Below are 12,316 nucleotides of genomic sequence, written 5' to 3' on the forward strand. Positions count from 1 at the left end.
TCTTAAGGGTGTTAAGCCTGCCTTCAAGGGCCCGAGACTCCCTCTTCTGGAATCAAGAGCCTGATACATAATGTGTGTATATATTTATATATATCCTATTTAGAGAATGGGATCTTCTGATTTTTTCTCCAGGGAGATAAGATTTCTTTCAGGGAGAAAAGATTCTCTTCCCTTTGAGGACGAGAGCCAAAACTAACACTCAGGGACCAGAAACTACTAAGGTCCATGAGATTCGTCCCTTTTCTAAGTGACAAGGGTCCATGCTTCCTTTCAGTGGTCAGAGACCTTGTTGGGGCCAAAGAGTCTGAATTTGAATTTCTCTGTAGGAGCTTAAGCTTCTTTTAAGTGATAGGCCTTTAGCTCTTCTCTCCCCCAACCTCCCCAGCCTGAACCTTTCTTCAAGAAAATAAGCCTCACAGTTTTGGGCACTTGAGCCCAAGCTCCCCTCTTTGTGGACAGGGGCTTACAGAGACAGGATCTGAAGACTCTTCTGGAAAAGGGATACCCCCCACATAGAGGTCCCAGGCAAGATGAAGTCTTAAGAGGTCCTTTCTCATCAGGGATTGGTATCTGAGTGTTCGCCATGGTGGGGTCTCAGACACCTCCCAATACACACAAACACAGCGATATGAGAAGGACTGAAACACACCTTGGGTACATGACAGGCCCTTATCTCCCTCCAGCAGGGATCCGAGCACCCTCTATCTCAAGATACCTGAGCTTCTGGTTTTTTTTAAGATTATATTTATTTATTTGAGAGAGCATGAGCTGGGGTTGGGGGTGGCAGAGGAGCAGAGGGTGAGAGAAGTAGACTCTGCTGAACAGGGAGCCTGATGCGGGCCTCATCTCAGGATTCCAAGGAAAACAACCTGAGCCTAAGGCAGATGCTTGACTGAGCCACCCAGGTGCCTTGGGCTTGAGTTTCTTGTCAGGGATGTAAGATCCCTGCTTTGGGAACTGTGGCCTACTACCACTCTTCAGGGAACGTGGGCAGGATGGAGTCCCAGAGATGGAGCCTGTGCCCTCCCCATGGATCTAAGTCTGCCTTCAGGGCCTGAGACCCATTGCACAGGACACTTGAGCTTGCCCTCAAGGATGAGACCCATGCATACCTCAGTGACTGGTGTGTCTTTTAGAAATGAGGTCTGGGCTTCCTTCTCAAGGAATTTAAGGTACTCCTCAGGAACAGAAAAACTTCTTCCACCTTGGGCTCCAAGTCCCTAGGGTATAGGGTCTTGGGTCTCCCCGTAAGTTTAAACTTTCTCTTTGGTGTGTGAGACAATTCAACCCACCTTAGAATCTGAGACCTGAGTCTGCCCTGAGAGTTCTAATTGTCACCTCACTTCAGGTAGCATATACATACCTCAGTCATAGGGACCTTTTAGGGACATAAGATACTTTTCCTTGGGGACTTGAGCCTCAGACCACTTGTGAACTAAATCCTGAGAACCACCCACTACCCTTGGGACATGGGTAGGATGGGATTCTGAGGAAGAGTCTGAGCCTCTTAAGCTTCTCAGGGACAAGAGATCATCTTAGGGAGGGGCTTGAGGTCCCCCTTGGGTATGAGACTCTCCACCACCCTGCAACCAGGCAATCCTTTCTCACCAGTGAGATAGACATGAGGTATTCTCCAGTGTGTCCTGAGGCCTCCCCCATTGAACAGAAAGACCTAGGTGCTCTTCATATTCACAAGAACCCTTTACCTGAGCTCCCTGAGGCCAGGACGAGGGTCTCCCTACTTTCTAGGAGAAGGTTGCCAGGTACTGGGGGTGTGGTAGCTGAGGCCTCCCCAGAAGAACTAGGAGATATTCTGAGTCTCTCCCTGACCCAGCTCTGTTTGCTTCTCATTTCCAGGATCATGGAAATGTCTTGAGCTTCCTGAATTGCTTTCATCAAGCTTTGTTCTCACCAGAGACATCCCCACTCCAGGGAAATTCTCTACCCATATTTTTCTTCGCCTTGGTTCAGATAAATCTTTCTTTACTTTGCAGGGGCCTTATCTTGAGCACCCTGTCGTTTCTCCCTTTCTACCCTTTAGTACTACAGGTAGAATCAATTTTCTGGGCCCACAGGGTCAGGGCCAGGAATTGTTTCTCTTCCTGGTTGGGGGGAGTCTGCCTTTTCTCCACAGAAAAGGGAGTGCTACGTCCCTGGCCCCAAGGGCTTAAGGGAAGAAAGCTGTGTGCTGCCATGGTGACTAGAAAGACCTCTCCTTACACCCCTTTCACATCACCTAGGCTCCCTCCTTCATACTTGTTTCCATAAGAACATGGAAGTGAAGGTCTGTGGCTGCATGATGTCTTCCCAATGACAGAGGAAAGGCTTTACCTGTCCTCACACTTCTTGGGACAAAAGGAGAATAAGATACTTCTCTCTGTCTCACTTCCTCCAACTTGGGACTTTTGGGGTGATGAGAAGAGGGAGGATTCTTCCTGCTGCTCCAGTCTTGGTCCTGAACTGTCACCTAGGGCATTTGTAGCCTTGGAGGCCCATTAGATCTCCTGGGAAAGAATGGAGTTGTTGAGAGGAAGCGCAGATGGTGAATCCGAGTTCTGACTACTCAGACTTCCTGTACAGTCATGCTGTGACTACTGTAGGACTTTAGGAGCCCTTTTGGCACCCTGGGGTCCTGGTGCTGGGGAGGTGGTAGTATCAAGGGTTTCCTTTTCCAGGCATGGCTGCCTTACTGAATCAACCCTGTGAAAAGAGTGGCTTGTACGTCTCCTGAGTTGAGGACCTCAGAGCATTTTCAGCGGGGGATGTGCATGCTCCAGTGGTGGGAGAAGCTGGACCTGGCACTGTAGCCAGGGTACCTAGGTTCCCAGGGTTCCTTCTCTGGCTCTGCTGGAGCTTTGCTGGATGAACCAGAATAGCTAGGGTTATGTTCTCCAGGTCTCCATTTCCTCATTGGTCTGGTAAGGAGCTGGTGAAGTGTTGTCTAGCTTTGGGATTTTAGGGAACTCAGGCCAAAGCCCTCTGGACCTGGAGGTGACAGAACAGTGGGTGTCTTCTTAGGAAAATCTGGATTCCTCTCTCTCTCTTTCTCTCCCTTGCCCCTTTCTTCCCTGCCTTCGATCCAAGCTTAGTGGGCAGGACAGGTGTCTGTTGAGTGTGAGGCTCGGGGTTGGCAGACTGATTTTTATGTCCAGCTGTGTTATGGTGAATAAGCTTGGGGGTTGTCTGTCAGGGGGCCTACTGGATGGTGTGGAGGTAGTGTGGAAGAAATTTGGGCTTTGGAGCTGGGTGGGCCCGAGTTTAAATCCCAGGATCTCCTGCTTGGCTGTTTTATGCTTTAGGCAAACATTCAGCTGCTTTTTCTCCAAAAGGCCACCCATGCCCAGGGTTTTTGAGTGTATGAATACCAGATCTGGCCCACCTCAGAGTGTGGCTAATTCTTTTCTTGCATTTGCCCCAGGATCTTCTGGTTCTTCCTGGAATCCTTTTAGCAGCCGAGCTTTGGCATCTAGGAACCTGCTGATTCGTTTGGCAGGGAGACAGTCTTACAGCAGGAAGTAGTACCCGGCTTGTCAGAGTTTGAGTCCTATATCTTCAGGCAATTCCCCTATCTGGGCCTCAGTTTCTCCAGTCTTAAAATGGATGATAGGAGGGAGCTTGGACTCCTTTCTCAGAAGCTAGTTGTCATCTCTTCTTAATTCCCTGCTCCACATTCCTCTTACCCATTTTGAAAGTGGTGAGGCCCTTTGGCTTGTTGGGGGTATGCTGCAAAGTTTCAAGCACTGCTTGGCTTTTTCTCTCCTGCTAGTGCTATAGGCCCTTGGATTTGTTTAATTGTAATGGCTTTCTTGAGGTATCATTCACACACCGTAGAAGTCACCAGTTTAAAGTGTACAATTCAGTAGCTTCTAGTGTATTCACAGAGTTGTGCACCTACCACCATGATCAATTTTAGAACATCTTTTATCACTTGCCAAGCAACCCTGCATCGTCACTATCCTCTAGTCCCGTCATCCCCTCCAGCCCTCAGCAACTAGTAATCTACTTTTCGTCTTGATTGATTGTCTATTCTGAGAGGTTCATATTAAATGGAATTGTACAATCTGCAGTTCTTTGGCTTCACTTGGCATATTCTTTAATAGCCTCCCATGTTGTAACATGTGTCAGTACGTAGTTTCTTGTTGTTGCAGAATAATAGAATCTTCATTTTTTAACCCACCTCCTCTCCCCTCTCCCCCCTCGGTGGCCCAGCAGTAGGTTTGGAGGCCTTGCTCTTTTCCCATTCCTTCGCCCTGGAGAGCTTGTGTTGCTCCTTAGCAGTGTGCCTGTTTTTCACTGGATGGGTTGCCTGTGTTTTGCCCATGGAGCTGAGCCAGTGTTCCTGGGAGTTTGGGGGAGGGGGGTGGTCTTGGCATCAAGCTTGCTGGGGCAGAGCTGTGAAGGCCAGAATATTAAACACCTCTTGGCCCTGGGCTCTGAGAAGACATCTGCCCGAGAGCTGCTACTCCTGCTGCCATCTTCCCCTGCCCCCTCCCCTTTCAGTGGCAGCTCATTCATTGATAGGCAGGGTCAGTAGCTTCCCAGACTCGGAGGGGAAATTCCAGGCCCCTGCTGCCTTCATTCTCATCCTCTCCCTGGGGGGATGCTACAGAGGTGGATTCTGTGGGACTGGAACCAGGCCATATTGCCTCATGGCTCCCACCAGGGAGGGCTTCAAGGGGGGGTTGTGTTCATTTCCTGTGGCTGCTGTGACAAATTACCACAAACTGAGTGGTCTAGAACAACAGAAATTTATTCTCTCTCAGTGCTGGAAGCCAGAAGTCCAAAATCAGTTTCAGTAGGCCAAAGTCAAGGTGTTACAGGGCTGCACTTGCTGCAGGGGCTCTAGGGAGAATCCAGTACTCTTTCAGCTTCTGTAGGCTGCTGACTTTCCTTGGCTTGTGGCTGCATCACTCCATCTTCTGCCTGTTTTCACACCATCTTCCCTGGTCATGTGTAGTCTCCTCTTCTGTGTCAGGACTTCATCTGCTGTTCTAAGGATGCTTGTGATTGCATTTAGGTCCTCCTCAGATACTCCTCCTCATTTCAAGATCCTTAATTTAAATCACACAGCTGAAGACCCTTGTTCCTTACTAAGTAGCATTTACAGGTTCCAGGAATTAGGGCCTGATCTCTTTGGGTGGTCGTCATTAGGCCTCCTACAGGAGTGTTCTTGTTTCCCTCCAAGGGAGAAGAGAACCTATTAAGTACTTTCCTACTGGGCAAAGTCCTGTAACATTTGAGTCTTTCCAGTTACCCTTTTATTGGGAAGCTTGTTATCCCATTTCACAGATTGGAAAACTGTGGAGTTTTCTGAGTGGTTCATCACATGACTGATAATTGGTGAAGCTGCTTTGGAATGTAAGTCAGTTGGGTCCCACAGTCTGCTTCAACTTCTCTTGGGCCTTTGGACCAGTAGGTTGCAGAGTCTTTGACCTGGGATCCCCTGATGTCAGAGAGCTTTGCCCAGCTCCCTTGTGGAGGTTCAGGAATGTTGAGGGACTCACCCATAGGCCCAGCAGTGGGATCGTAAGATTTGTGGTCTGGACTGGACTTTCTCAGGCCAGAGTATTGATGCAGCTTAAACTTACAATGGAAGGGTTAGTCCCCATCCCTCTCTCCCACCAGGCTTTTCTTCCTGGATCACTTTCCTAAACAACTCTCAAGTCGGCCCCTTTCCTGGAGGCTCCTGTCCAGCCAGGGAAAGGAGGAGTCTAAAGCTAGAGGCTTCTGGGACTCTAAGCTCTTCCTGGAGCCCAGGACCACGGCCTCCCCACTTTTTCTCCCCAAGGGGAGAGGCAGGGTTTCAGCCAGACCCAAATCCCTTAAGGCTGCTGGTGCCAAAGCCAGTGGGAGGATCATGGTTTGGCCTCTAGATCTAGGCCCATATTGCCCCAGGACCAAAGCCCTACTTGCGTAAAGGGTATGCTTGGCCTCCTTCATTTTTAAGGACAAACTGGGACTTTCCCAGGATGGGTTGCCAGGTATGTCTCCATGTTGTGGCTCGTGAGGGCCTCCCCTATTGCCTCTATAGTAGGCTCTGCTGGTGCCCAAACCCCAGCTCTTTTTGCCTTTGTCAAATGAGGATAATGCTCACTGCCACCTGGGCTGTGGTAAGAACAATTAAATGAAGTCACCTTTTGCATCAAGCACCTGGCACGGGGCAGGCATTTGGCTAATACGAGTTCATCTTTCTTCCTGGCCCCACCCTTCTTGCCTGCATAGTCCTACCCAGGACTTTAGTTGTGCCCAACTCACTGCTGAGCCTCGGGCATCCCTGGTGCTTTGTGGTAGAAGTGATTTTTTTAAATTTATTTAGGTAATCTCTATACCCACCGTGGGGCTTGAACTCACCACCCCAAGATCAAGAGTCCCATACTTCTCTGAGCCAGCCAGGTGCCCCCAGAAGTGATTTCTTGTTAACTTACAATTAACAAGCATTTCTGGAGGTCTTCATGTTTTAATCCTTCTGTCGGGTGGCACCTCTCCTCTGGGGCCTGCCTTCATGATTGGTTAGGACCCTTCCTGTGTGTTTCATAGCACCGTGTTCAGCTCTTTCACTGCCCTGCTTACACTTGTGTATTGGCATTCCCTGTTTCTCCATCCCCCAGCCCAGCAGTTTGTGAGCTTATGGAGGTTAGAAACCAAGTCAGATTCATTTCTCTGTCCTTGCTGCCAGGCTTACTACAGTCAGGGTCTGATTTGGCAGCTACTTACTGGTAGGTTGACCCTTGTTGGAGGAGTAAGTAGGAGGCCCCTCTCCTCCTCTTTGATCCCCTTCTCCCTCAATCTCCTTTTCCCCTGCACTCGAGGGCAGGAGGTTACTATGTGCCCTTCTTTGGAACTTCTCTTTCTGCCCAGCGTGGGCCTGTAGTCATAGTTGCAGCTTCCCTGCTGGTGACCCCGGCTGGGGCAGGTAACATGGTGTTGGGAGATGGCTGTCCCTGCAGGGCAGGGATGGACTGGGGGAAACTGGCTGAAGTGCGCTAGTCCACAGCCTCTGGGGTGGGAGAGGAACATGCTGGAGAGTTCTAAACAAACAAGAGTCTCCATGCTGTCCATGGAAGCCCATTAAGGGCTTCCAGGTACCTTTGTCATCTCTGGCAAGCCAGCCACACCTCCCTAATAGTGGGGCTGCTGGGCATTCCCTCCTCACCCACCTCTTCACCCCCTTCTGTCCAGCCACTCCCATGGGACTTGCTGAGAGCCTCTCAGTTGTATGTGGTCTCTGTGCCAGTCAGTCTTGCCCATTCTGTGGCCGAGGACCTGTTAATTTACCAACCCTTTTCAGGCCCTGAAGCTCCTTTGAGCTTCTTGACAGCTCTGTCAGGTAGATCATGTATCTTGTCATTTGATAGGAAACTGAGGCTTGGAGAGTTCTGGTAGTCTGTCTGAAATGAGGGCTGGGTATTGAAAAACACTGTTTTGGTATTGGAATGCAGAGCCTCCGAACCTTGTACTTCTACTCTGCTGGGATTTTTGCACACCTGAGCTGGGGAAATGTGGCCTGCAGAGAAGTGATCCCCTCTGTCTAGTCAGTTAGCCTGGATCCTCCAAATCCCTGGGCAGGTTGTGTCCCAAAGGAGCAAGTTTGGGATTCCTGGTCCTTAGCCTAGATGCTCTTGAAGGCTGCCTTCTTGTGGCCAGCAGAGGGCGTGAAAGGCCTGGGAAAGGTCTGCTGCTTCTGGTTTTGTATTGAAATAGAAAACGTGTTTTCAGTGACAAGTCGATATCATTTCTTTTAATCGACTTAATTTTTTAGAGCAGTTTGAGGTTCGCAGCAAACCTGAACAAGAGTTCCCATATTGAACAGGGAGTTCCCACAAACCCCCTCCGCTCACACGTGCATAGTCTCCCCCATTATTAACAACCCCCGACCAGAGTGGTGCATTTGTTCCAGTCAGTGACCATGTAGGACACATCATAATCACCCAGAGCCCACAGTTCACAGTAGGGTTCACTCTTGGCATTGTATGTTCTGTGGGTTTGGACAAATGTATAATGACACGTAACCACCGTTAAGGTACCATACAGAATAGTTTCACTGGCCTAAATGTCCTCTTTTCTGCTTATTCGTCTCTCCATTATTTTTTTAAGTCTGAAGATACGTGTTTGTACGGGCTCACTCAACCTGGACCTTTGGGGTCAGTTGTGCTTTGGAATTTAGGGAAATTTCAGAGTTTAGAAAAATCATCTGGTATGTATACTATGTGTTATGTGACACCTCTGGTGGGGTCAGTGGTAGTACCTCATAACCAAACTGCTGACTGTTTCTGCGTGGAAGTGTTTGAACATTCACCTCCAAGTGGGAGAAATAGGTTCTCGCCGGCTCAGGTCACGTTAGGATGGCAGATGAGTTAGAGGAAGACTTTGGTTTTCAAAGCTTTTTGAGTTTTGGAGTTTTGGACAAGGGATTGCATGCTTCTCATGAGAAAGGTGAGATAAAAATCACCTGTAATACCAGCTTTTAGGGCTATTTTGTTGTATGGTCTTTGCAACTTCTATGTGTTTGTATGCGCATAGATATATATGTGAAATATGTTCAGTTATGAGTGAGATCATACAGCGTATGCATTTTTCCTTATGCGATATATCTTGACATTCCCTAGCTATATGTAGGGCTTGGGATCTAGGCTGTAACCAGTTACTCCCTCCTCAACATCTTCCCTACCTTAAGTGGTTAGAGGGTCCCCAGGTGAACTGGTGAAACTCCTTGAGATAGAGCAAGGTCCATCCCCACCCAACCCCTACCTCCCACCCCACCCCACCTCATACCGCCCTGCCTCCGGGTACTTGCCAGGTCTGGGCCGCTGGCTTCCTTTAGGGGCCCACTGTTGGATTCCCAACATGGTCAGCAGGGGCAGTCAGAAAACAGATGAGACCCTTCTGGAATCAAGTCTTCTGCTTACACAATGACTAGTTCCCTAAAAGAAAGGGTCTCCTCCTCCTCCTCCTCCATGTGCATGGAGTGTCGATCAGGGCTGTGGACTTGACCCTGCCCAGTATCCTCTCAGCCAGTTAGCTGGGCCCTTCAGGAACTGGAGGGCAGGGCCCTGGGGTGGGGGTACAGGCCTTTCCTGTTGTTGACCCCCACCTTTTCCCTCCAGCAGGAGCACTGGTTTGAAAAGGCCCTGAGAGACAAGAAGGGCTTCATCATCAAACAGATGAAGGAGGACGGCGCCTGTCTCTTCCGGGCTGTAGGTGAGTCTGTGTCTCAGCCTTCAAGGGCCTAGGGCTGCCCCTGAGCTGTTTCTAGTGTTTAGGAGTAACCCCTGAGACGGGGTTGGGGCTTGAGTGTACTGGTGTTTCAGGGACTCCAGACCCCAGCTTCAAGTCAGCATCTGGCCTCTATCCTTTGGTCATGAGGTAGTGCGGTGATGTGAAAGTGATAATAATAACAATAATGGTGATAAAAAACAATGTTACTTAGGGACAGATTGCATTGTCAGACACTAAAGGAAACCCTTTTTTATTCTTTTCCAAGCTAGGTAGGTGTAGGGACTACTGTGGTTTCCATTTGTCAGAAGAGGAAAGCAGCTTAGAGCAGGGAAGTGACTTGCCCAGGGTCAGAGAGTAGAGTTGGGAGTCCCTGGGTTGGGTTAGTCCGCCCCATGTTCTTAAACAGCACACTGCTGTCACCCTGAGGTCATAGAATTTTTTTTTTAAACTTACAGAAAAGTAGAATAGTGAATGCTCATGTACCCATCATTCATCTTCAAAGTAGTCATCAACACATGGCCAGCCTTGTTTCATCACTACCCTGCCCACTCATTTTCACTCTCCTGAAACAAGTATTTTTAAAGCAAAACCCTAACGTTGGATCATTTCGTTTGTAAGTATTCATGTATGTTTCTCTGACAGATAAGGATTTTTTTTCTTTCCTAACATAATCCAAGTGTCATTATCCTACCTAACAACATTCATAATTCCTTAATAACATCTAGTATCCAATCTGAGTGACATCTTTGAGGTCGCTCTGCCTCTGAATCTGTGACCCAGCAGGCAGCCCTAAAGCCTTGTGCTAGTGTCAAGGGGAATTTGTGCATGTGATCTGACCCTTCCATAGCGTCTGTACTATCTACTAAGGAAAAGGGCCCTCTTATAGGAACCTTGAAGTAGGAGTCAGAGCCTTGTCTTCTAGTTCGGGCTGTGATTCAAAAATTCCCTGTTTTCCCCTCTGTTAAATGGTATTGATTCTGAAGGGCTCCTTGAATCCTTACAGGGTCTGCTATTCTCTCACTGTGTAGCTAGCCCCATGTCTACTGGTGGCCTGGACCAACTCCACTTCTGACTGTGCCACTGATTCTTGGTCTGAACTTGGGCAGGCAGCTGTTCTCCTGAGCCTGTTTCTGAGGCCATAACAGAAGGCCAAAGACCCTGAGTTGCAATGGTTATGTGAGATCACTTACAGTAAATGCCTTTGGTGCCTGACACCTGGTAGACCCTCAGGGAACAGTAGCATTGGTGAAGCCTGAATGCTGTTTTCAGTGGCGTCTAAGAGCCACAAATGTTTGTTGAGTGTAGAAAAAGTTTAGGTGGATTGATTGCTTACCTCTCCATTCTACCAAATGGAAGAAGCTCAGGCAGTGGACTCTGCTGGGCTGGGAAAATCCCACCCTTTCTAGCCCTGTGGCTCAAGCTTGTGTTCTTCCTGGGATGTTTTCTAGAGAAAGAGCTGGGTATGGGGCATCTTGGACCAAAGGAAGGCAAAGAAAGAATAGTTCAGGGTCTGTTAGGTGCTGCCCTGTGCTGAAGCCTCCGGCTAGATGTGGGGCAAACGGGGCTACTGGTAGAGTGAGTGTAAGAGAATGCAGCTGGGTACCTTGGTCCCAGGTGACCTTTGAGGCAGATGTTGGGGCCGGTAAGGACCTGGCTTGTGTAGTAACCCATATTAACAGCAACGTTTCATGTGTGTCCATCTGGATGACCTCTCCAGACACCCTCTGACAACTCCCCCTTCAACAAGGGCCTTCCAGTAAAGAGCCTGAGCTTACAAGAAGAGCTGACCGCAGCAGGTTGAAGGCCTTTCCCTATCAGCACTATGGCTACCCATTTCCCCCAACTGGGCTGCCCTTGGCTTTTCTCTGTAAAACCTCAGAAGCCCCATGGCCACTCCCTGGAAGTATGTGGCCCCTGGGTCTCTAGGCCTAACCTGGAGGTTTCCCTGGGGCAGAGTGCACAGGAAATGTACCTGGGAAGGGGACTCTGTCCTTGGGCTTTCTGCTGACCCTCTGCTTCCAGCCTAGCTTGTACAGTTACCCTGAGCTCTGGTGAGAAGGCCTACAGGTTCTAGTTCCTGCCACGCATTGCATGGTGGAAGGAACACAGACTGAAGGCTGGGGTTGGAGGGGGGATTGCACACATAGAGGCCACAATGTTGTTCCTTGACCCTGACTGTTTCCTGGCATTCAGCTGGGTGCTTCAGATTCATCTGCAAAATTGGAATCGTTATCCCGTAAGACAAGTGAGAAGATTGAAACTCAGGAAAGAGAAATGACATGCTTAGGGTCATTAGTGGCAGAGCTGGCATGGGGTCCCAGAGGTATCCAAAGGACATGTTCTTTCTATGACCTTGGTAAAGCCCTTGCTTTTCAGCTTAGCTGTGGACTGGCTGAGTGACCTCAGGTATATTCCTTGACCTTGCTGGGCCTTACTTCCTCTAACTAAGAGCCTGTAGTCCTCTACTGTTGGGAATCCTGAGGCAGGTGGCTTTGGGTGTCCCTCGTGGGAACCAGTATTCACTGCTCTCTCTCACAATGGCATGTTGGGGACTTGTGAGCATCAGTGAAGGAGTGGAAGTAGGAGCCTGAGTTTCTAGGTATCCTGTGGCCCACCCTGCCCCTGCTAGGCTCAGATAACCTCTTCCTGGAAACACGAGTCTGCCTCTCTCCTGCCCTTCCCCCATAGGACTTTGACTCAGCAAAAATCTCTGGCCCTGGCCTCTGTGGGCAAAGTGGAGGCCACACATGCATCTGCATGGGCCATGAAGAAGCAGCTGGGGCTGTACGTGTTAGAATGATGGCCCAGAAACATTAGCCTGGACCATCAGTGTTAGGAGGGATGGATCTTTGATTAATTTTGAATGCTTTATAAGTGGGGAAACTGAGGCCTTACGAGAAAGCCAGGACCCTGTTGTCTAGATCACATGGGCAGTATCAGCATAGGTGTCTGAGGTTGAACTAGGCCAGAAGGAGAAGATTCCCATGGACTCCCATGTACACCAGTTTCCGTTGGGCTCTTTCTACCTTGCTTCCTCAGTTTCCCCATCCTTGCTGTGGAAATCCTTGAGTAGAAGAGCGGGCATCTCAGACCAGGCTTT

The 12,316-nt window shown here is 49.2% G+C and overlaps 1 protein-coding gene across 3 annotated transcripts in view; it reads left to right on the forward strand.

The window, feature by feature from the left end:
- OTUD5 (OTU deubiquitinase 5) overlaps positions 1-12,316 on the forward strand; it is a 29,198-nt gene that overhangs the window by 1,929 nt on the left and 14,953 nt on the right. For 2 of the 3 annotated variants that reach the window (XM_044234357.1, XM_044234358.1), the window contains exon 2: positions 9,105-9,198. In XM_044234357.1, coding sequence (XP_044090292.1) covers positions 9,105-9,198 — 94 coding nt within the window. The remainder of the gene's footprint in view (positions 1-9,104; positions 9,199-12,316) is intronic. The other variant, XM_044234359.1, reaches the window with a different exon arrangement.

The sequence above is a fragment of the Neovison vison genome, chromosome X (genome assembly GCF_020171115.1).
Source record: "Neovison vison isolate M4711 chromosome X, ASM_NN_V1, whole genome shotgun sequence".
NCBI lineage: Eukaryota > Metazoa > Chordata > Mammalia > Carnivora > Mustelidae > Neogale > Neogale vison.